Source organism: Canis lupus, chromosome 13, assembly GCF_011100685.1.
Source record: "Canis lupus familiaris isolate Mischka breed German Shepherd chromosome 13, alternate assembly UU_Cfam_GSD_1.0, whole genome shotgun sequence".
Lineage (NCBI taxonomy): Eukaryota > Metazoa > Chordata > Mammalia > Carnivora > Canidae > Canis > Canis lupus.
This window is the reverse complement of record NC_049234.1, coordinates 5,880,261-5,904,807: the sequence shown is the minus strand read 5'-3', so window position 1 is coordinate 5,904,807 and position 24,547 is coordinate 5,880,261. Positions and strand designations below refer to the sequence as shown.

The 24,547-nt window shown below is 38.4% G+C and overlaps 1 protein-coding gene across 2 annotated transcripts in view; it reads left to right on the top strand.

Annotated features, from left to right (window-relative positions):
- The first annotated feature begins 2,384 nt into the window (after nucleotides 1-2,384).
- Nucleotides 2,385-24,547, top strand: part of LRP12 (LDL receptor related protein 12) — a 73,390-nt gene continuing 51,227 nt past the window's right edge. For both annotated transcript variants that reach the window (XM_038555315.1, XM_038555314.1), the window contains exon 1: nucleotides 2,385-2,590. In XM_038555315.1, the coding sequence (XP_038411243.1) occupies nucleotides 2,512-2,590 (79 nt within the window). In that variant the 5' untranslated portion in view covers nucleotides 2,385-2,511. The remainder of the gene's footprint in view (nucleotides 2,591-24,547) is intronic.

Sequence of the window (24,547 nt, the reverse complement as noted above, 5' to 3'; positions counted from 1 at the left end):
TAAATATCTTTGGCTGGTGAACATTGAAGTGCTCAGTCTCTAATACCTTAGAATGGGTATTTATTCTTTGCAATGAGAAACAAAATACTCAAGTTTTGAAGATGTTAAGATAGATACCTAGATCTGCATTCTCAAAGTTTTATCTGAGAACCCTGGGGAGGTACATGAGAGCCTCCTTTTGCCAATTATATAGCTGTGAGTCTGAATTTTTCTCATATAGTTCAACCAAGACAACATATTGCAACAGATTGGATGCAGAAGCAAACATGAAAATCCAGCTGTCTTCTATTAAGCCAGATATCAAGGAGATTTAAGAAGATGGAAAGAATGCCACACTTTTCATCAATTTTTTGTTTTGTTTTGTTTTGGAAAACAGTTAACTTGTAACAAATTTTTTATTTTACATAAATTTACAAACATTTTCAAATTTTAATTTATAAATGGTAAATATCCCTAGTTATGACCTACATAAATCAAAGCTCTTTGGGGTGCTCACCAAATTTAAAGTGCTTTCAAATGGACCCTAAGACCAGTTTGAGAACTTGGTAAGTCCCAGAAGACAGGTCTGGGTGGATGACCAAGTGCAGAGGTGGGAGGGATGTGAATGCATCTGTCAAGGGACTGATGACACTGTGTGTCATGTCTTGGGGATACTGTTCCTTGAATGGCACTGAAAGTGGAGGGGAAGATGCAGTCTAGGCTTTCTTCATGTTGTTTGTGGCCTGTCCTAAGCAGTCATCATGCCTGCACAATTTCTAGAAAGAGATCTGAAGAAACAAGAAAATAGAGTCTAGGATCGTAAAACTGGGTAAGACAACTTCAGGTTTAATGAAAAAAAATGAAGCTGCCCCTTTTTCACCAATGAGAAGGGAAAACATTTTTCGAGTTTGGTTGTTTTTTTGTGTTTTCTTTATGTCAGCTGATACAAAATTTACTAATTATTGGATGTTCTATTGTTTGTTAATAAACTTTTAATACTTTGAAATACCAATGCTTGGGGGGGAAATCTATAAAGGGTATACAAATCGGTATGGGATAGCCTAATGTGCCTTCCAAAAGGTATATCTTAAAATTTAACATTTACCTATTAATGCGCTAAGCATTGTGCTACAGAGTTAACTGTGATATAGGGGAAACATTCTTGCACTTGGAATGAGAAAAATCGTTTCAACCCGTTTATTTGCTATATCATTACGGGTAATTTAACCTGAGTCTCATTTTCTTATTTATAAAATGCGGATGATAATGTTTATCTCACAAGGTTGTTAGGGATTAGAAAGACAGAGCTTAGGTCAATGGGACAGCACTGAAGGTCTTCAGCGAATAGCCAAGAGAGTGCATGTCAAGGCCAACGATAAATCCAGCGAGGAAGGGAAGACGCGTAGACAACGCTTTAAAAAACGCACGGCGGAAGGTCAGGCGTGCGGGTGTCACTACAGAAGTATTTAGAAAGTGCTACGGAGTGCTAAAGGAGGGGGGAGTCGCACTCGCGGCGGTCGGGGAAGGTGCTTAGGGCAGTCGGGCTGTTGCAGAAAGACGCCCCCCTCCTCCGGCCGCGCACCCGGGCCGAGTTCCCGCAGCCCTGCGCCCCCAGCCCGCCCCCGGGACGGCAAACCGCCTCCCGCCGCCGCCGCCCCCGCCCCAGACTGGAAGCGCCCCGCACGCCAGCCTCGCGGGCCAAGCGCGGGCACCTCGAGCCGGGGCGTGCGGGCTCGCACGGCGGCGGCCGCGGACGGCGGCGCTCACTGGCACCCCCACCCCCACCCCCACCCCACCCCAGCCCCAGCTCCCGGCCGATTTAAGCCGAGGCGCGCAGCGGTAGCGGAGAGAACTCCCAAGTTCTAGCCTCCGTTCACCCACTCTCCCCGCAGGCGCGGCCATCCCCAGCCTCCCAGCTGGTGCTCGCGCCACCCGCAGGGGCGCCCAGCAGGCCTCGGACTGCAGCGGAGCTCCGCTGCGGGGCCCCGCTCCCCAGCTCTTCGGGAACCTCGCGGCCGGCGTTCGCGTGCTCGCTCATCGATTGGCACTGCCTGACTCCGGGGGCTCCAGGCGCGGAGGACCCGGCCCGGGACTGGGAAAGCCCGGCGGAGCGCGGGGCGGGCACCAAGGCAGGCGGGCCAGGCGATTGCCGATCGCACGGATGAGCGCGGGTCCCGGCTCGCGCTCCGTCTGGCGGGTGGCGGCGCCGGCTAGCCTGTGCGGCGCGAGGCCGGAGTCGCGCTTCCGCCGCCCCCTCGCCTCGCGCCTGGGCGCGCTCGGCCTCCCCGTGTCCCCGGGAGGGCCGCCCCGCGTAGGGCTCTCGCGCCGCCGGGGGTGGGAGCCGGCGCGCTGCTGAGGGAGGGCCCGAGGGAGGGAGCGCGGGCGGCGGCGGCGGCGGCGGCGGCCCCTCCCCTCCCCCTCCCGCCGCCGCGGAGCGCGCAGGGAGCAGCCGGGGGCTCGGTGGCGGCGGCGTCTGGCCCCGGCTCCTCCTCCTCCTCCATCTCCTCCTCGCTCCCTCCATCCGCCGTGGTTATGGCCCGTCGCTGGAGCACAAAAGAGTCTCCGCGGTGGAGGTCTGCGTTGGTCTTGCTGTTCCTCTCCGGAGTGTACGGTGAGTGTCCGCGTCCCTGCGCCCCGCTGACCGAACAAAGCTGGGGCGACCCTGGGCCCCGAGGCCTCCCGGGCCGGGAGAGCCCCCGCCGCCGGCGGGACAAAGAGCCGGCGAGGGGTGGCCGCGCCGAGGGGTGCCCGCACGCGCAGATGCTCCCGCCCGCTGCCCGCCTCCAGCCCCTCGGGGCTGCGCGAGAGGGCTCTGGGCGTCCCGGCGAGGGAGTGCGGGCGCGGGGCGGGGGCGCGGGCGGGGGCGGGGCGGGGGCGCGGGCGGACTCCCCGACCCGGGCTCGCCCGGCCCCTGCGCGGTCCTCGCACACACAGATGTGCGGCTGCGAGGAGGGGGCGGAGGTCGCCCTCGCCGCGGTCGGGACGGTCCTGCCACCCCCGACCCTGCCGGGGTCAGGAAGTTCTCTCCCCAGTGAAATTCCCACCGCGCCAACCCCCATCTCCCCCACTCCCTGCGAAAGCCGCCTGCTGCTCTCTTCCCACTTGGAGGCCGAGGCTCTGCTGAGCCCGGGCGTGCTGGATCCTGTCCCTTCCCCAGAAGCAGCACGCGGGAGAAGGCCAGAGAATAGTTTCCAGCCCCACCTCAGACTCTCCCGTAGGGTGTACGTGTCTGCCCCGACTGCTAGTTCATTTGTCATTTCATCCGTCATTGGCCGCGGATGTTGTCACTGTTGCTTCATTCCAGTCTGTGGATTGCGTTGCACATACTCCTTTGAGGCTAAGGGAAAGCTGAAGCCTGTGTGTGAAGACTAAGCTTTATGTTACATCAGAGTCTGAACTAGAGCTAAATGGAATTAATTAGAAAGAGCCTTCATTGCTTGAGACTGGAGTTCCATCCACTTCTGGCTTCATCGTTCTTAGTTTATCAGTGAAACGCATTGAAAAGGTGTTTCGGGGAACGCGGTGAACCTTTACTCTTTAGAATGGCGTTTTTTTATTTCTTCAGGAGGGAATAATGAGAAGCTATCATTCTTTGGTAAATTTCACTTATAAAACGTCCAAGTCGTCTGCCACAAACACTCCTTCCACTGACGGTGTGGTGATGGAGTTAAGGCAACATGTAATTCACCAGCAAGTACTTACCTCTTTTGAAAGCATTTATCTGTGGAATTGAACGATGGTTACTTTTAAGACCTGAGAAATCACAGTAAATGAATTTAACGAACATAACATTTACGGACAACCAAAAAATAGTTTTTCAGTGTGCTTTAAAATGTATTGCTTGCCACCCGACCCGATTAACGTATTATTCTTTTTGTTTGGGGTGGAGAAAGGTTTGATCCACATTCGATGTGGTAATTGCCTGTGGTGTGCTTCTGTGTGATCAGAAAACCCTGTGCATGACTTTTGTGTGTCAGTTGCATCAAGTCGTTGTGATCCCTACTTGCCTGATGACTTGTGGGTTTGGGTCTACACCAGAGATCAATAAGCTATTTTGTTGTTTATTCTAGCCTGAAGGTGGGTATAGTTCTGCTCTAGGTTTGGTGTAATCGCTCAGAAGAAAGAAGAAAGCAGAAAGGCATCTTTAGTCTAGGGTGATTAGAAGTGACCTGCTTTGTCCTCTACTATAGTCAGAATTTAATCTTAGTGTGATGTCTGATCAGAATGGATAAATAAATGAGCTCTTTTAGCTCTTTCATTAAAACCTGTGTCATTAGTGTTTGAACTAGAAGTCTTTTTGCCTCCAGGGATAAGAGGCTGTGAACCCTGTAATTTGTCTTGGTACATTCTTTTGTACTTGTACACAAAACGACTTTCTGGTAGGTGCTTATCAAAGATTTATCTTTTTGGAATTTGTGTTCAGTGAGGAATTGTTAGTAGGCAAAGAATGAAACTCCTTTTCCAACAGTGTGGGACCATGTTATAAAACTAGCAAGTAATTGTGCCAGCGTTGATGTCTCAAACCACAGCAAGTTTCAAAGTATAAGAAAAAAGGAGGTAGTGAGCCAGGCAGAACATTAAACTATGTGAGCAGAGATTAAAGGTACCCTTCACCCTGCAACTGGGGAAATTCTCTTTATAGCTGCACTTTTGTCCTCTTCTGTCTCTCCAGCCATATGTGGGTTTATATGAGAGGGGGGGGAAGAAAGCTTTAACAATAATACTAATATGGGGGGATGTGCTTCTATAACAGTAGTGGGGTTCATTTAACTTGAATATGCACTAGTTGTGAGGAATAGTGGATGCATCCAGAGAAATATCCATCACTGCGGGTCTTTAGAACAGATATGATCTGGGATTTAAGAGACTGTCCTTTCCTTATGCATCAAAAAGTGTTTTGTTTTTTAAAGATTTATTTATTTATTTATTTATTCATGACAGAGAGAGAGTGAGGCAGAGACAGACACAGGCAGAGAGAAGAAGAAGCAGGCTCCATGCAGGGAGCCCGATGTGGGACTCGATCCTGGGCCTCTGGGATCACTCCCTGGCCGAAGGCAGACCTTCAACTGCTGAGCCACCCAGGTGTCCCTGTTATTTTTATTTTTATTTTTTTAAAGTGGCTTCAAAAATAATTAGAAATCCTTCTTAAAACAACTGAGTGTTCAGGGTCTCCTAGGTGGCTTAGTCAGTTAAGCTTCAGACTCTTGATTTCAGCTCAGGTTATGATCTCAGGGTTGGGGCATCAAGCCTCACGTTGTGGTCTGTGCTCAGGGAAGAGTCTACTTGTCCCTCTCCTTCTGCCCCCCCCCCCAACCACCACCCTACCCCTACCCCGCCCCCACCCTTGCCACCACCCAGGCTTGGACATGGGTGCCTGTGTGCACATGCATGCGCTCTCCCTCTCTCTCTCTGTCTCAAATAAATTAAATTAAAAAACAACTGAGTGTTCATAGTAACCCTTAGCATAGACTCAGTGGAAAAAAACAGGTTGGCCAATATTTAGGCAGTTCTAAGTCTTCACAGAATGAGTCTTATCCATTAATGACAATATTAAATGGCTCCAAGTTGCATTTTGAATCTTTGAAACATTTCATACATCTTTTTAAAAGATTCTGTTTATTTTGGTGTTTATTCTCTTCATATGGCCATTTTAGTGGTCTATGTATGTGACTATTAAATTTGAGCATTTTAGAGGAATAGTGTGACTTACACTTCCATGTTACTTTTCTGAATGTTAAAGCTTTATTTGAAACGCTAAATTGTGATAGGAAATATAGTTAATGTTTTCTAGAAGTAGTTATTTAAAAACCAATAATTATCGGGCAGCCCCCGTGGCGCAGCAGTTTAGCGCCGCCTGCAGCCTGGGATGTGATCCTGGAGACCCGGGATCGAGTCTCACGTCAGGCTCCCTGCATGGAGCCTGCTTCTCCCTCTGCCTGTGTCTCTGCCTCTCTCTCTCTCTCTCTGTCTCTGTCTCTGTGTCTGTCTCTATGAATAAATAAGATAAAAAATCTTACAAAAAAATAAAAATAAATAAAAACCAATAATTATCTTTAGAGAGCTGCTGTATCTTATTAGCTATTGTAACTATTGCCTAAGAGTTAGAAAGTAAAAGTTGACCTCTGCTTCTGGAAGTTTGAAGGGATAAAAACATTAGTGGGAGTGACTGTGAGCTTTGCTGGGCATTGTTTTAGGCGTACTGTAAGAGAAGGTGTTTCTTCGGATCTCACATAAAGATGTCTGGCTTTTGCAAGTGCATGGAGGTTTCCAAAACTGTCTCCTAGTTAACAGAAGCTGTTGGTTGGCTCATCTCCCAAGCCATAATTTGGTAATCGTAATGGTTCCATTGCTTTATCCTTTTCCACTTCTGTTTGTGTCCCAGATCACTGCTTTCTAACTTTTTTTGTTTTTAACTGAAACCCAACCTTAAAATACATTTTATGTTACTCCCTGTATACAGAACAAAACAAAGATTGTGAAATAATACTCTTACTACTTGTGATGCACTCCAACATGTTATCTTCTATTTATCCCCCATTCTCTCACCCTTCCTTTCTTCGTTTGCTGGTTGAACTCATTAATTTTGGACCTAGATTGAAATTCTTAGTTTGAAAAATACAGCCCTAGATGAGACCTTAACATGTAATTTCAAATGTTTGTGATATTTGTAGATCATTTTACAATAGCCTTGGAGAGTTGCAGATGGTTAGTTTCTGGCTACTTACTGCCAGAGCATTTGATAGCAGTAAGAACTCTTCCTGGCATCCACTGACTGTCCTGTGATAAAATTCTTCTTTAAACTGGTTTTCAGCTAATTATAGTCAAAAGTCTTTGCTATACATAGTACTGTTCTAGAGGTTGTAGTAACATAAAATATTCTCTTTATCCTTGCATTTTATATATAATGGGTAAGTATTTTCTCATGAATTTTATGGAACATTCAGTAGCATTTTATAAATTTCCAGTTTAAGGATAGACTAGAAGTTCCAATTTTAGAAAGGTTGTAGAAATAACTGGAACATGAGAAAAAAAAATCTAAACCAGATTCCAATTACTTCTAAAAAAAGTCAAGCTTGATTACATAAAATATGTTGAATAAAACTGAATTAATTGCTTAACATAAACCCTTCCTTGGGTTTAGAATCTAAATTATCCTGGGGAGAATATGAAGGTACACAGCACATTCCATAAAATTCTAAATGGTTATCAGACCATTTAGACCATCAGTATTTAAATGACTACTTTCTGAGGCTAGCCATATTCTAAGAATATGGAAGAGATTTGAATGATATATGGTAAATGATTTAGAAGATTCCTAGAAAGTAAAATCTCTGACAAAAACATAAAAGTGATGTCAGGCTGAAAAGTGAGCAGCAGTTAGAGAATGGAAAGAAAAGACTTGACTTTTGTGGTTAGACGATTTAAAGCTTATCAAGAAATTAAGGGAACGGTGAAACCTTTTTGTGTTTCTGATCTGAGGTGTTTTTGTAGTTGAGATTTTTTTCTTTCTTTTTTTTTCTTACCTTTTATCAATGCCATTATGGTTTAAAGAATGAAAAGTAAAAATGAGGTAAGTAAATATAGGTGAGATTTATATAGATTTAAGCAAATGGAAAATGTTTTTATTTCATAATGGGTTTAGGCTTTTTCTTGCTGCAAGTCTTTATAGGTAAATGAAGATTGTTCTAAACTTGGGAATTGAAGTTGAGTTAATCTCTAATTTCTAAAGTTACCTTTCCCTCCAGTTTCTTCTCTTTTTCTCCTTACTCTCCCCACCCCCACTGGTTTTGGGAGGAGTAAGTGACAGATGTACACTACTTATTCCCATTTTCTAAAGCATAGGATTAGATCCTGTAAATACAAGTTACTAGTCTGTCTGTTCAAATACATGTCATCAGTGTTTTTATGTATATGTGACAATAGGTGCGTGTATAGACCTATCTCTTTATTTTTAGTTTCAGTACTGAATTGGGTTAAAGAATTCTCACTGTTGGAGCTATAGAAGGAAGGGAAGGAGACTAACATTTATTATATTAAGTTTGTAACATTTATTAAATTAAGTTCAGATACTGTGCTTGGTCTTTATTCATTGCCATTTAATCTTCAGTAGGTCTCATTTAGCAATCCTATAAGGTATTGGTCTCTCTTCTATGGAAGAGAAAATTGAAGCTCAGAAAGGTTGTGGCTTATCTAAAATCAAACCACTAGGAAGTAGTAGACTACGGCCAGATTGCAGCCTCATCCTGTCTCTTCACTCATCATTCAGTTAGCAAGTGTTCATTGAGCACTTGCTTTTATCTGGTACTGTGTAAGACACAACAGCCTGATGAACATAGTTTCTGCTCTCATAAGGTTGATAGTCTAGTAAATAAGCTATAATATGAAACTCATAAGGGGCAGAGATAGTAATAGACACAGTGTAATTAGAAGACTTCTTTGTCTAGTTGTTTGTGAGACCTCAAGGGTGGCTGACCATATTATGATTGGGAAAAGAGCCTTGTACTTGGGAAATACCTGTGAAAGACCCAGAATCAGGAAAGTGCTGATGTGGAAGAACTGGTGTCACAGGTAAATGAATAAAAGCAATGTACTGGAGCACAGTGATCATAAGGGAGAGTGGCAAGGTGAGCTTAGAATCAGGCAGGAACTCAGGGCTTTGGAAACCATGGTAAAGAGTTTGGGTTACTTAAGTGTAACTATAGAAAAGGTTTAAGTGGACATAATAAGATTTATGGTTTTAAAAACAGTCACTTTTGTCCACAGTGTGGAGGATTGTTGTGAAGTAGACAAGAGTAGATACGGGATGATCAGGTTTTGCCTGTGCTCCCAGTGAGAGGCGCAGGATCTTGGACTAAGGTAGTAACAGTACAGATAGGAGAGTATGGATTGCCTTTTTGATAGGAAAAGAAAAGGATACTTCTCTCTTGTCACAACAGAGGAGGAGGAAATATTGGTGCCAGTGTACTTAGGTCTTTAAGTTTAAGTTTCAGGGTGGGAAGCTGGAGATTTCCTCTATGACATGGGATCAGATGAGAGTGAATGGGAGGGAGAAAAAGTTGAGGGTGATTGGTTTCCACAATTCAGTAGAGGAGGTTAGACCCTTAGGAAGTTTCTGTTATTTAATCCAGAAAAGAAAAGGCTAAGAACACACAACGCAAGAAGGGATATTGTGGTGAACAGCTGTACAACACATGGCAAGAAGGAATGAGGATTTCAGTTATAAGGGGAGAGGCTTAACAAATGTCCTGCGGAGAACTCAGTTCTAAGGACTATCATTGTTGTCAATGAAATAAGTTATAGAACATAACTTTCTACAGTGTTTTAAGAGTATTTGAGGCAAGAAGCAAAGGGTAGGATAAAAGTTATATTTAAAAGTTTAAGTTAAACTCAGTTCTAAGGACTATCATTGTTGTCAATGAAATAAGTTATAGAACATAACTTTCTACAGTGTTTTAAGAGTATTTGAGGCAAGAAGCAAAGGGTAGGATAAAGTTATATTTTATATTTTTGCCCGAATTAAATGCTTTATATTAAGTGGTCAATTAAAGATTGCTTTGTATCTTAGAAGAGGCAAGGATGTATTGGTAGATTAGAGAATGTCAGAAATTTGGGGGGAAAGTGACCTTTTAATTTTTATTCCCCTGGATTGTTTATTTATGGAAGATACAACTTTAGAAGATCCTGAAACCTCAAAATAAATGAAGCTGACAGAATAGTTTTCTGGTTGACTCTTAAGTATTCAATAACTCAGTGCTCTACTAGGATGAGTTTGGTGAGAAGTGAAATTGCTTTACCACTGAATGAGAGTAACTTGATATCTACCCTTAATTCACTTACATTTCCATTTTTAGAGAAATAGGGAATGGTGCTAATCTTTTAACATTGAATTGATTAAATGGAGCACAGTACCATATTTAGTAGTTGGGATTTACATTTTAAACATAAGTAAGAAAGTAAGCCCTTTCTTATCTGACTTAATTTCACTAATTATTAAAGCATCATTTAGGTTTTACGTTAATAAGCTGGAGAAAAGAGGAATCTTTGGATTGAGTATATTCTGAAATAGAATTCAATTTCTTGAAATTATTAATGCCTTTTCTACTGACACTAGAGCTTTTTACCAAGACTTAGAATACAGAACACCTTTACTAAGAAATGCTTTGCTTGAATTCTGAGTATCCATGGGGTAAGTATAGCAGAAACTGAAATTGAGAGCAGTGATTTTCCTAAGGTTCATATCTCTCTATTGCAGTTCTCTCTTTCTATAGAGACCCATTGTTTTTTTGTCTACATTATTTTAACAGCTCCCAACTAATCTTGACTCTAGTCTTGTTCACATTCAGTCATATACATAGAAGCAGCCAGAGTGGCTTTTCTAAAGTACAGATATCATTATGTAATTTTCTTGCTTAAAACCCAACAGTAGTTTCCTGTTCCTAAAATACAGGCATAACTCACTAGGCCCTCTATGATCAAACTAGTTTTTCCTTTCTTGTCTCTTGTTACTTCTCCTCATCACTCCCATACCGTCCACCATATTTCTGCCATACTAAACATATTTCTCTTGTCTCCTGGCCTTTGCATACTCTGTGCCCTGCCCTCTCTCTGCCTGGCTTTACCTTCCTCCTTTTTTTTTTTTTTTTTTTTTTTTCCTTAAGATTTTTCTTTATTTATTAGAGACACAGAGAGAGAGAGAGAGGCAGAGACACAGGCAGAGGGAGAGCAGGCTCCATGCAGGGAGCCCGACATGGGACTCCATCCTGGGTCTCCAGGATCCTCCTCTGGGCTGAAGGTGGTGCTAAACCACTGAGCCACCGGGGCTGCCTTACCTTCCTTCTTGTATCACTTTCTTCACTAGGCTAACTCTTGCCTGTCCTCTGGCCTGCCTTTAGATGTTACTTCTTTTGGGCAGTCTTCCTAAAAAGGTGCCCTTCTCAGGAGCATCTAAGACTTCTTATATACAGTATTGATATTGGCCTCTTTTACATCTATTTCCCCACGTAGCAGCACTGCCCAGTAGATATATAATGTGAGCCTCAAATACAAATCATATACATAGTTTTAAATTTTCTACTAGCCATATTTAAAAAAAAAGAGAGAGACATGTCATTAATGTCAGTATTTAACTGAACACTGTATATCTAAAATACTATCATTTTGACATGTAATCAATAGAAAATAATTACTGAAATATTCTGTAAAGTTTTTAATATTGAAGTCTTCAAAATCCAGTATAAATTTTATACCTATAGCCCATCTTAATAGACTAACCACATTTCAAATGTTTAATAGACACTTTGGAAAAAAGTCAGTGTCTGTTAAAGTCGAATGTAAACATGCTCTGTGATCTAGCAATTCTACTCCAAGGTATAAACTCAAGAAAAATGAGTACATAATGTGTGCCAAACGACATGTACAAGATTATTCATAGCATCCTTACTTGTTATAGTCCCAGGTGAAAAACAGCCCCTCTTTCCATCCCCAGTAGAATGGATGAGTTGATTATGGTGCATTAGCATAAGAGAAAACTACACAGCAACAGTCCTCAAACTTTTAGATCTCAGGACTCCACACTTACATTTAAAACGACAGGAAGAAAGCTATTACGTGTGACCATAAATAGCATATATTAAATAAAAATATGTAAAATGACAACTATATTTTCCCAAACAAACAAAAATTAGTGAGAAGCATGGTGTTGCTATACATTTTTGTGATTTAATGTCTGGCTTAATAGAAGACACCTGATTTCTCATGTCTGTCTCTGCAGTCAGTCTGTTGTGACATGTTTTGGTTGAAGTATAGGAAGAAATCTTGCCTCACATAAATGTGTTATTGTAAAGGGAGAAACATTTTAGTAGCCTTTTCAGGTAAATGTGAATATTCTTTGATGCTACACCAGAACTTGACAAGTCATTTTTTAAGAAAAAACAAAATTTAGTTGCAGCATGGAATCTGAAATCATAACTCAGTGAACTTTATTCTGTTAAACTCTGAAAGGGTCTTGGAGAGTCCCAGAAATTCAGTGACCACATTTTGAGAATAACTTGCTTATAAAGTAATGAAAATTAACCAACTACTGGTACCTGTAGCTGGGGTGGATTTCACATGTTGATCAAAAGAAGTCAGACACAAAATTTTAAGATACTATGTTGTTAGAACCTAAGAAGTTAGAATACAAGATTGAGTTGTTACCTATTGATGGGAAAGGGGGGGGAGGTTGTCATTGAGAGAACTGATTACCAGGGTAGCTTTTGGGCTGCTGGTCGTGTGCTACTTCTTGACCTAAGTGGTAGTTAACACAGATAATGGAGTTTTATCGCGATTACTTATTGAACTGTAAACTTTCAATTAGTGCGTTTATGTATATGTCTCAATTAAAAGTTAAGTAATAAAAATTTTTAAAAATAGAACAGTGTTCGATAATGGTATCTATAGAAAGTTTTCTGATAATTTATATTCTCTCTAGTGCTTGGTTTTTTACTTTTGTTTTTTGTTTTTCCTTTGGGTTTGCTAATTAAAAACAGTTTTAAGGGGCGCCTGGGTGGCTCAGTCAGTAAAGCGTTTGCCATGATCTTAGTTAGGGTCGTGGGGCCTAGCCCTGCCTTGCGGCTCCCTGCTCATCAGGGAGTCTGCTTCTCCTTCTACCACTCCTTCTGCTTGTGCTCTCTCTCTCTCTCAAATAAATAAAGTATTAAAAAATAAAATAAAAAGTTTTAAAACTTTGTACTTTGAAAATTCCAAACATATTCAGAAGTAGAGAAACTAGTGGTAATTAACCTGGTAGACCCAATATCCAGATTCAACAAATTATCATTATATGGCCAGCCTTGTTTTATTTAGACTTGTACTCAGTCCCTAAATACAAATGATTTTGAAGCAAATCCCAAACATCTAATTTATTCATATTTTACTATGTATCTTTAAGATGTGAGGGCTTAAAAAAAAAAACTTGGTACCATTATCACACTTAAAACATTAACAATTCCTAATTATCATCAAATATCTAGCAATGTATATATGGCAATGGTTGTCACTTAAACAGGAATTTTTAAACACTGGATCAGGATCCAAATAAGGTCTATACTCTGCAATTGTTGATATCTTTTACACCTTTAAGGGTTCTCTACCTCTTTTTTTTCTTTTTTGTTAAGTGTGATATTTACTATAGGTTTCTGTTATTTTTAATCAAATTAGAGATTTTCAGCTCCTGTATTAATAAGTTTTTGAGAATAGGTATTTAATTTTGTCACATAAGTTTTTTCATTTCCAAGATGATCATAAGATGTTTATGAGGGCTGGAGTATGCAAGTGAAACATACCTAGCATAATGCCAGATAAAACTTGAGTAAGTGAATTTCTTTATCCATGAATGGAGCAAAGTACATTCATGTGATTCCTAATGTTGAACTATTTTTACATTTATATAATAGGCCGTAACAAGTTGGTAATGATGCAATCTGCTGGAATACATTCAGTAATTTTTTTTTTTAGACTTTGTGTTCATATTTATGAGATCAATGCATAGTCCTAAATTTCTTCCTCCCTCCTCTCCTTTTCTTTCTCCTGTAAACTAACCTCCCCTCTCTTCCTCTACCCGACTTTCAGATCTAATCCCTAATCTTATAGATGTATTTGTAAACATTTTTGTTTTTGTTGATTTCAGTGGTCAGGAACAATGTAAAAGATTTCATTATTATGGTCCTTATTATTTCAGTTTTTAAGATTAGGAGAGGAGAGTGTTTATGAACTGTATAATAGAAAAGGGATAGTTAAAAGATTTGTCCTGCTGACAGGAGAAAGGTTTCCATTCCTTGTGTGGTTAAGCTTTGTTTCGCTTAGCAAGGTAATAGAGATGAGCCTGTAAGAAGTAGATCCCTTCTTATAAATGGTCCTTAAATAAGCCAATTAGATACCTTAGCGGAGATGAATTCACATTTGAAGGATAGAGGGCAAAACAAAAGTTTTTTAGTTGGTGAAATTAAATTTATCAATTTTTTATTTATGAATTGTGCTTTTGGTGTCATTTCTAAAATACTTTATGTAATCCCATATCATGAAGATTTTCTCTTATTTTTTTTCTAAAAGTTTTATTTTTATGTTATACATTTACGTGTAAGATCCATTTTGAGGGGCATCTGCCTTAGGCTCATGTCATGATCCTGGGACTGAGCCCCACGTCGGGTTCCCTGCTCAGTGGGGAGTCTACATCTCCCTCTGCCCCTCCTCATGCTCAACTTCTCTCTCTTTCTCTCACTTTCTCTCTCAAATAAATAAGCAAAATCTTTTTTAAAAAATTCATTTTGAATGTATTTTTTATAAGGTGCAAATTTTAAGAGGCTCCATTTTTTTGCAAATAAAAATCAGTTTCAACACCATTTGTTTAAAAGATTGTCCTTTTTCCATTGAACTGGAAGATTAGGATTTGTACCTTTGTGAAAGATTAAGTGATCATATTTGCATGGGTTTGTTACGTTTTTTTAAAATAACAGTTTGATACAATGAAGTCCAAACTTTTTAAGTGTATAATTCAGTTGTTTTTTTGTATTTTCACAGGGTTATCCCAACTATTATCATTATTTGATTCTAGAATATTTTCAAAACCATAAGGAAACCCTGTACATATTAACGGTCACCACCACTTTTCCCTCCCCTGCCTTTAGCAACCACTGATTAGCTTTAAGTCACTAAAGATTTGCCTATAATCTGGACATTTCATATAACTGGAATCATATAATATGTAATCTTATATGTCTGACTTATTTCATCTAGTTTGTTTTCATGATTCATCCATGTTCTACCATGAATAAGTACTTCATTCCGTTTTACAGTCAAATGGTATTTCATTGATTGGATAAACCACGTTTTGTTTATCTACTCATCAGTTGACAAATATTTGGGTTTCCAGTTTTTAAGAATAATGTAGCTTTGAATATTTATGTACATTTTGTTTTGTTTTGTTTTGTTTTGTTTTTTTGCGTGGACATGTTTTCAGTTGTCTTGAGTATATGCATAGAGTAGCTGGGTCTTTTGGTAATTCTACTTCACCTTTCTGAGGAAATGCCATGCTGTTTTCAGAATGGTTGTGCAATTTTACCATCCTACCAGAAATGTATAAAAGAGTACCAGTTTCTCTACATCTTCACCAATGCTTGTTATTGACCATCTTTTTATTATTATAGGCATCCCTATAGGTATAAAGTGGTGTCTTAATATGGCTTTGATTTGCATTTTTTTAATGAGTAGTAATATTGAGGTTTTTTTCATTATTGGCCATTTGTGGATGTATGTTCAAATCCTTTGCCATTTCTTAATTGGTTGAATTATCTTTTTATTGAGTTGTAAGAGTTCTTTATATATTGTGGATATTAACCCCTTATCAGATATATGGGAAAATGATACATGAGAACGTACTGTTCTTTCTGTTCTATTTTGTGCATGTTTGAGATTTTACATAATAAATCCAAAAATATATTAAAATATTCCCCAGATTGATTACAGTTTACATCCCCATTCTTAATTATTTTGGTTTCTTACGTTTCCTTCTCCCTCTCCCTTTGCTTTTCTTTGTTCCATATTATTTTTCTTGAAGTCTTTAATTAGTTTGGTTTTTTAAATTTTACTAAGGGGCTTCTTGAATTGTATTCTCTCTCCCCTTAGGAAACATGTATTGGTTGTGTGTGTGTGTGTGTGTGTGTGTGTATTTAGGTATACACAGCTGAAAATGTTTCTTTATTTTGTCTTCACACTTAAATAATGCCTTGCCTCGAGGAGGGCTTTCCAGATTTTGGTATTTTCTGTTCAGAATTCTATCTAGATTTACTTTATCATCTTGTAACTTTAAGTTGCCATTTTGATTCTCATTTCTTTGTTCCTTTGGAAGCTTGTAATAATTTCCTTTTGGAGTTTACAGTTTTCACCAGTATGTGTTTATGTATGTATCTTCAGTCATTATTACTGTTTGGTGTTTGGTATAGTCATTTTATCTGAACGTATCTAGATGTGTATTGGAAAGATAGTTTTATACATATGTTGTATATGTTATGTATATGTACATATGTGTATTTTAACTCCATTATCAGATAAAGTCTCTACTTTTGGAACTCCTATTAAGTGAATATTATATATCTTGGCTTTGTTTTTTTATTTCTTAGAGATTTATATCCTTGTGTTTTTATACTCGAATTTAAAGATTCTTCAGTGTAGTCTTCTAAGTTATAATTGTCTACAATATAATTAATTGTCTATAATTTAGAATGATCTATGATTCTTCAGATAGTCTAAGTAATAATTGTCTGTTGTACAAAATATAAAGTATTTGTCTTTACAAATAATTTTACTTTTTTATAATGACAATTTTTGTTTTTTTCAATTAGCTCTGGAACAGACATTTGTCTTTCTTACCTTTCCTGTGAATTCTCTTACTCTGTACTTGCCCTTTCCCCTACTCACATCCCTCCTCTGAGATTATAAGAACTGTGGGTCCTTTCCTCAGAAAATAATCCACATAAGCACATTCACAGAGGATTTCGTATATGATATTGTGTGATTCCAAAATTCCTTAAGTCTCATTCATGACCCCTGCTAGTGCCATTTGTGAACTAGCTGCATTGGTACTACCTGGGAACTTGTTAGAAATGCAGAGTCTCAGGCTACCCTAGATGCTGAATTAGAATCTCCATTTTAACAAGATTCACAGGTGATTTCCTTATATTCAAGTTTGAGAAGCACTGCTGTAGTAGCTTGTAAACCTCTATAAAGTTGTGATATTTGTGATCTATATTGATTGTTTCCCTTTTAAAAGATATATCTGATACATCATTAGGGTCTTTTTTTAAAAAGTCATATCTCAATCACCCAGATTGTGAATGGGTTATTAAAGTAGAAATATTTTTAAATAGTTGCAATACAATATAGTATTTGAATAGCAAGCTATACTATATGAAATAGCAAGAGACAAAGAGACTGATTTATAAACTCATTTTTGTATCAGTAGCAAATAGGTAGCAGTTACTGTGTGCTGGGAAGTATTCTAATCACGGTGTATCTGTATATACGGTGTGTGTACATGTATGTATATACACACACTCACTTTCTTCTCATAACAACCTTATCAGCCTGGATACTATCATTTGATAAATAAGGAACCTGAGATACAGAGAAATTTGAGTATTTTAGCCAAGTTCATATAATTAGTAAGTGGAAGAGCTAGGATTTGAATCCAGATAGCTTGGCTCTAGAATCTGTGCTCTTAACTGTTATGTTCTACAGCAACTTCTTTGTAGTTTTACTTAAACCTCTCTAAAGGTTTAAGTAAATGTGCTGTATTGCAAACTGATTAATTTATGATACATTTGCTCTTTTAAATTCATTACTGGAACTCATCTGCTTGTGGTGCTGATAGATGAGCAAAAGATACCAGATCATTAGTGTTTTCTGAATTAATTTTGGCTTGCTATTAATTGAGATTTCTAAATGGCAAGATGCTGGATTATTGGATTTTATGCTACCTACCCTCAAGGTTTTTTATGAGCCTATTAAATAACTTAAGCAAATACTTTCTACATAAAATATTCATTTTCTTCTTTCCTCAGTAGATGGACAAAACAGAGTTTATAGAAATGGTAATTGGATGGGTAATAAAATTAGAAATTAAAATTAACTTTACAAAGAAATCGCTAGTAAGTATCACATACTAATTTAGTAAATATGTAAAAATCAAACTTCTGTTAAGTGTTCAAAATGTTTAATAAGGACAGAAAAACCAAGTGGTTAGAGTGCAATGAAATGAGCATTCCTCCCTGACTAGTAGAAATGGTAGTTCTTGGCTGATGGGTTTATTGGTATTACTTGACATAGATATTGGGCATTTTTCCATATCACTTTTTGTCATAAACTATTTCTGTAATGTTGAACGTTAGATTGTATGTGGTTTTGTTCACATTTATAAATACTGTAATAGATATGTCTTTGTTAATATTTATCTTAATTTTTATTATTTTCCTTGTGGTTAAATCATAAAAGTAGAATTACTGGGTCAAAGGTTGGAGTGTTTTCAAATGTCAAAAATAAAAATAATACCCAATTTTTATTGAGTACTTACTATATGCTAGTCAGTGCTTTAAATGCTTTATATATATATATATATATATATGTATGTATGTATGTATGTATGTATATGTATATATTCATTACTTTTTCTGTGTGAATTGTGTTTCAGGCTAAGCAAATAGCATTTTTTAAAAAATTTTTTTGCAGAATTTCAGGTAATGAATGTATAAAGAATTGCAGGATTAGAAAATCATTTTGCAGCCCCTGATAAAATAATTTGTTTAGTCTAATCATCAGTAAATGACACTATTAGACAAATGGTTATGTGGGAACTTTATGATGGAGGAATCAGGTTGCCCTACCTTTACCTATTGATTAGTCTCAGTCTCATGAAAAGAAAGGCAAGGAAATAGTGTGCACGTCCTAATGTGGTACCTATAAAGCATAACCTCTGAAGTATTCCAGCCAAAAATGTTGAACCTGTGTCAAATCAACCTTCTATAGCGAGAGTTAGGAACCATGGCCTTTGAACTGTTTAAAAGCAGCCTGCTGCCTTTTTGGGTTTTGTTTTGTTTTGTTTTGTTTCACAATGTTTTATTCAAATACAACCAGTGTGGTGCATTTAAGTCTTGTCTATGGCTGTTTCATGCCACAGTGTCAGAGTTGAGTAGTTGCCACAGAGACTGTATGACCCACAGAGCCTAAAATATTTACTATCTCGCCCTTTTACAGAAGAAGTCTGCCAATCCTTGAACTAGATGAACAAAGTTAAGCGACACCATAGAATAGCAGCCTCTTAAAGGACATCTGATCTAGTTCCTGAAACCAGTCTGCTATGGAAAATAAGGGAGTATCACTCTAGATTAAGAGAGACTTAAATACACCAAATGAAACATTGAGACTTTGAATCCTGCTTCAACTGTAAAAAAAAAACAAAAACATTTATGAGACAACCAGGAAAGTCTAATTATGGCCTGGTTAGATTAAATGATACCAAGAGTTATTAATTTTGTTAAAGTAATAGCATTGAAGTTGGGTGAGAGAATGTCTGTCTGTATTTTTAGAGATTCATGTTGAAGATGCATATAGAGGTGAAATGATATGTGGCATGTATTTTAACATACTTCACACAAACATGCGAAAGAAAATAAGTAGCAAAGGCAGAAAAGTCAAACTCTAGTCTGATGTCAAGGCTCATACACTTTGCACTGTATCATTGTATCATCATTATATACTAGCTGCAGTAGATTTTAGAATTGCCTTCTATGTTGCTTTTAACTATTACTGACCTATCTTTTTAGAATTCTCTCATCTCTTGGAATCCTTGTCAATGTATCTTGCCACATCCTTGGCCTTCTCCTGTCCCACTGTATTTAAACATCATTAACAGAGGAGCATCTATCAAGGATGAAACTGTATCTTCTGGTCTTAGTAGAAGAGCCTGGTATTCTATACACCATTCTACTCTTCAGTGGCTGTGAGATTTTAGTTCAGCTAAATGCTAAATCTCAACTTCCTGGGCCATTAAATGAAAATATCAGTTACTCCTGAGATTGTTTTAAAATTAAAGGATGTATATTAAGAAAGTGCTTTGTACTTGATGAAATTATTATCCAAAACAGGACCCATTTATATTTTGGAAAATATTGTGGGGGAGTTAAATGTATGATCTTTATAAGACACACCTTGGTTTGGGTACTATTTCATAGCTGTGTCACCTTAAGTGAGTTACTTTTTCTAAAATGTAGGTCCTTCATTTGTAAACTAGAGGTAATACCTACCTCAAATATTTGTTCTGATGATTAAATAAATTAAAATTTGTGAAGGTACATAATATAGCCACTAATACATACTAGGTAGAAATATTTTTTTGTCTTTGTTCCCTTGGAGAAACATACCATACCAGTATATCAGAGATGTTTATAATGCTGCATAATTTTTTACAGTTATGTGAAAAGGATAATCCTCAATTTCATGTATGATACTTCCCTAGGGAAATGCCAAGCTGACAGAATAAACTGAATAAACTGCAAAGCATTATTCTAAGATTCTGTGAAAGAGGAAGTTATGAGATGAGCTTTTGTGGACTTAAATAAAGAGCTAACCATTTGCTCAGAGAAAAAAGAATTCCTTAAACATATTCATTAGATTGATGAGCTATAAGCTGTTAAGAGCCCAGGAATTATTGAAGATCAAAAATGGTAAAAGCATCAAGCCTTTGGTCTGGTGTCTCCCCACACCTCCCCAACAGGTTGCTAAAGCTAACAGAATAGTCCTTTGCAATCTGAAAACTGAAGCTACTCATGAGCTTTGAACCATCATTTACTAAAAATTTTACATATTGAAGGGCAATGATAAGGAATAGTGCTCTAAAGCACCAAGTGAACAGTTGGATCTGAAATCTTGCTTCCCCCTTGTGGTTTTCTAACTTCATTCTCTAACGAAGGGATGCCTGTCTTCCTGTGCATTTTTCTCCATCCTTTTCTTTCCTGTTAGTGTCTGAGAAAACTATAACATGAAACCAAATTATTAATTATATAGAGTGTTTCATGCTTCATTTCAAAATCTGATAATTTTGATTCATTAAACCAACATTTACTGAGATCTAACTGTGTCAGAAACTGGAAGATAGTTGTTGGGAAATAGGAAGGCAGGGAGAAAGAGAAAAAGTAGAAAGAGAAGGATATTTTCTCTGCTCTTAGGACACTTAAAATTTGATGTGGAAGAAGTTAATAACCCAAAACCAGATGATAAGGACTGTGGTGGTAATATGCTCATAACTCTGTAGTGATGTGTCGTACTGTGGAAACATCAGTAAGGATTCTTAACTCATCTTGCCATTGGTAGAGGTCTGTTTCTCAAGCTGAGTTGAAGGAGTTTGGCAAGTAACATGGCAGTGCATTAAACTGTTTCAGGGAGAGAGAACAGCATGTTCAAAAATATCAGTTTCAGAAACAATACTTGTGCAGTGTGTGAAAACCAGAATATGTATGTATGAGGTAAAAGCAGACAAGGAATAGAAAAAGTTAAGTCAAGAGAATGAGAAGGACCAGATTTCAGTGGGTCCTAGAGGCTCTTACTACATATAAGGAGTTGAACCAGTTACAGTTTTATAAGCTGAAGATTAATATCAGATATGCCTTCAAAAAAAAGTCTCTAGTAGCATGTATCAGAGAATGGATCAGAGAGCTGCAAGACCAAAAATAGGAAGCTTGCAAGCTAAATCATTTATTCATACATTCAGCAAATACAGTTGACCCGTGAATAATAGAGAGGTTAGGGATGCTGACACCCTCCCTCACTACACAGCTGAAAATCCATGTATAACTTTTGACTACCCAAAATATTAATCACTAATAGCCTACTGTTGACTGGAAGCCTTACCAATAACATAAATGATTGATTAGCATATATTTTGTACGTTATATGTATCACATACTATATTCTTACAATCAAGTAAGCTAGAGAAAAGAAAATGTTATTAAGAAAATCATAAGGAAGGGGCACCTGGGTGGCTCAGTGGTTGAGCATCTGCCTTCGGCTCAGGTCATGCTCCTGGGATCCTGGGATCGAGTCCTGCATCAGGCTCCCTGCAGGGAGCCCGTTTCTCCCTCTGCCTGTGTCTCTGCCTCTGTCTGTGTCTCTCATGAATAAATAAAATCTTTTTTTTATAAAGATATAAAATGTTATAATCTTTATTTTTTTAATATTGATATATTCCAATATACAATGGAATATTACTCAGCCATTAGAAATGACAAATACCCACCATTTGCTTCAATGTGAATGGAACTGGAGGGTATTCTGCTGAGTGAATTAAGTCGATTAGAGAAGGACAAACATTATATGGTCTCATTCATTTGGTGAATATAAAAAATAGTGAAAGGGAATAAAGGGGAAAAGAGAGAAAATGAGTGGGAAATATCAGTGAGGATGACAGAACATGAGAGACACTCAACTCTGGGAAACGAACAAGGGGTGGTGGAAAGGGAGGTGGGCAGGGGGTCGGGGTGACTGGGTGATGGGCACTAAGGGGGGCACTTGACAGGATGAGCACTGGGTGTTATGCTATATGTTGGCATATCGAACTCCAATAAAAAAATATATACAAAACAAAACAAAAAGAACACCAAACTGGGAATAAAATACGCAGGTTCTAAGAAGGAAAAAAAATAATAGCAGCTCCTTTACAGGGTGATTATGAAGATTAAATGTACTGAAGCATGGAAATGGCTTAGACCATCATCTGGCAAATAGTACCTCTCATATTAGTTGTTGCTGTCTTTGTTTTAAGAGTATAGGCTTTGAGTGAGACAAATCTGCCTAAATCCTGGCAGTGCTACTTAACTAGTTGTGTAGCCTTGAGCAGTTCTCTTAACCTCTTTAATTCTCACTTTCTCCACATATGAAATGGGGATAGTACTTATTTTACAAATATGCTGCAAGGATTAGTAATATTGTAGGAAAAGCACCAACCACAGTGACTGACATAAGGTGAGTGCTCAGTGAATGTTGGGGAGGTGGTGAGTATCAGGCAAATATTTGCAGCTCAAGGGAAAGATTCTGATTAGGAGTGAAAATTTGGGATCTACCAATATGGAGGACTTAAACCTTTAAACATGTATGCTGAAAAGAGTTTCTAGAAAGAGGATTACATGCCAAAAGACCTCTGAATGGTTGGCAAGAATGATGATTTACTAAGAGTATTGGTTGAGGACGTTGTTTGGAGGCTCAAAGAGAAAAATGAAGGACTCATGTAGTTCATGAGGGAATTGAAGATAGAGATAGATAAGTCTTTATTAAAAGGTTATGCTCCTAACATTGAGTATCCAGAGGAGTTAAAACCATGAATTTATAGTGACACTGTTCCTCATAGTTATGTGATTTTCTCCAACTATCAGAAAACTGGATTCAGAGTTCACATTTCTGAGGGTAAAGTGTTTGATAGCTGGGTCATCGATAATCTTTGTCTTGAGTTTCAGAAATGTGCTACGGCTAAAAACTAGACAGAGGAAGGGCTGGAGCAAATGATAGGTAAGAAAGCTCCATTAGTGAGTATAAATTCAGAAAGTTTGGCTGAAAATGGAAAGACTAAGTAAGATAAGAAATGGGGAGGTAAACTAGCAAGAAAAAGGTTTTCTCTTAAGAATGAGGAAGACTGGGAGCCCCGGTGGCTCAGCGGTTTAGCGCTGCCTTCGGCCCAGGACGTAATCCTGGAGACCCAGAATTGAGTCTCACATCAGGTTCCCTGCATTGAGCCTGCTTCTCCCTCTGCCTGTGTCTCTCCCCCTTGCACCCTTCTCATAAATAAAATCTTTAAAAAAAAAAAAAAAGAATGAGGAAGACCTCAATACATATGTCATCAAGAGGAGACAAAGGAACCAGAAGAGAGGAAGGATCTGAAGGGAAGGGCAAGAGGGGCTCTAACGAATGACTCCAGGATCCATAGTGATTTTGGATCACTCAACTCCTGTGATGGAGTTTCTAATTGTATCCTCAACTCCTGTGATGGAGTTTCTAATAAACTTGAGAATCATCTTCCCAGTTAGTGAAAAACCATTCATAATGTCATGTTCTCTGTCATTGATATTAGAAGTAGAAGGGAAGTACTTATTGTTTCATCTTGCATAAATAATAAAGGTAAGAAAAAGACAACAGTATGTATATTTGGTGCCAAAGAAAATATGGAGTTAATGTCAAGGAAAACTTAAATCTATAAAAGATACTCTGATTTTAACAATTTAGTAATTTTTAAGTGTTGTCAAAAGTATACTTTAAAAATATAAATGGTTAGGGACGCCTGGGTGGCTCAGTGTTTGAGCGTTTGCCTTTGGCTCAGGTCATGATCCTGGTCCTGGGATCGAGTCCCCCTTGGGCTCCCCTTGAGGAGCCTGCTTCTCCCTCTACCTATGTCTCTACCTCTCTCTCTCTCTCTGTATCTCTCATGAATAAATAAAATATTTTTAAAACATTTTTAAAAAGGTAAATGGTTACTGATGATGAATTCTGCTTTCTTTTATTTCTACCTCTAAAAGGCTATTTTCCTGCAGTCTGACAGGTTAAATTGCATTTATCTTTGTTGTTATTACCATTGCCAACACTATTTCTGTTTGTTTGCTTTGGTCTTTGGGTAAATTTCAAAGTGTTATCAGTGATGTCAGCAAGAATAGGAAAGCTGCAGCCATACATTACCCTTCTCATTATTGAATCTTATGTATAAGAACACTTTTGAAAGTGAGCTGTTGCTATAGGAGAGGGTACTGTATATGCTTTAGTATTTTATTAAATGATAGTTCTTGTACCATTTTGTCAATAGTATTAAGAAAAAAACCATCACCTGTAATCATTTCTTAATTATAACATTATAAAGAAAACTTGAAACTAGCTATGTAGTTTTATGTTAATTTTTGTTAGAAGGTAGTATTCCAGTACTTAATATTCAATCCACATGAATTCACTTAGAAAAGTAATACATACTGTAATGCAAACAAAGAAAAGTATGAAGAACAAAAACTAA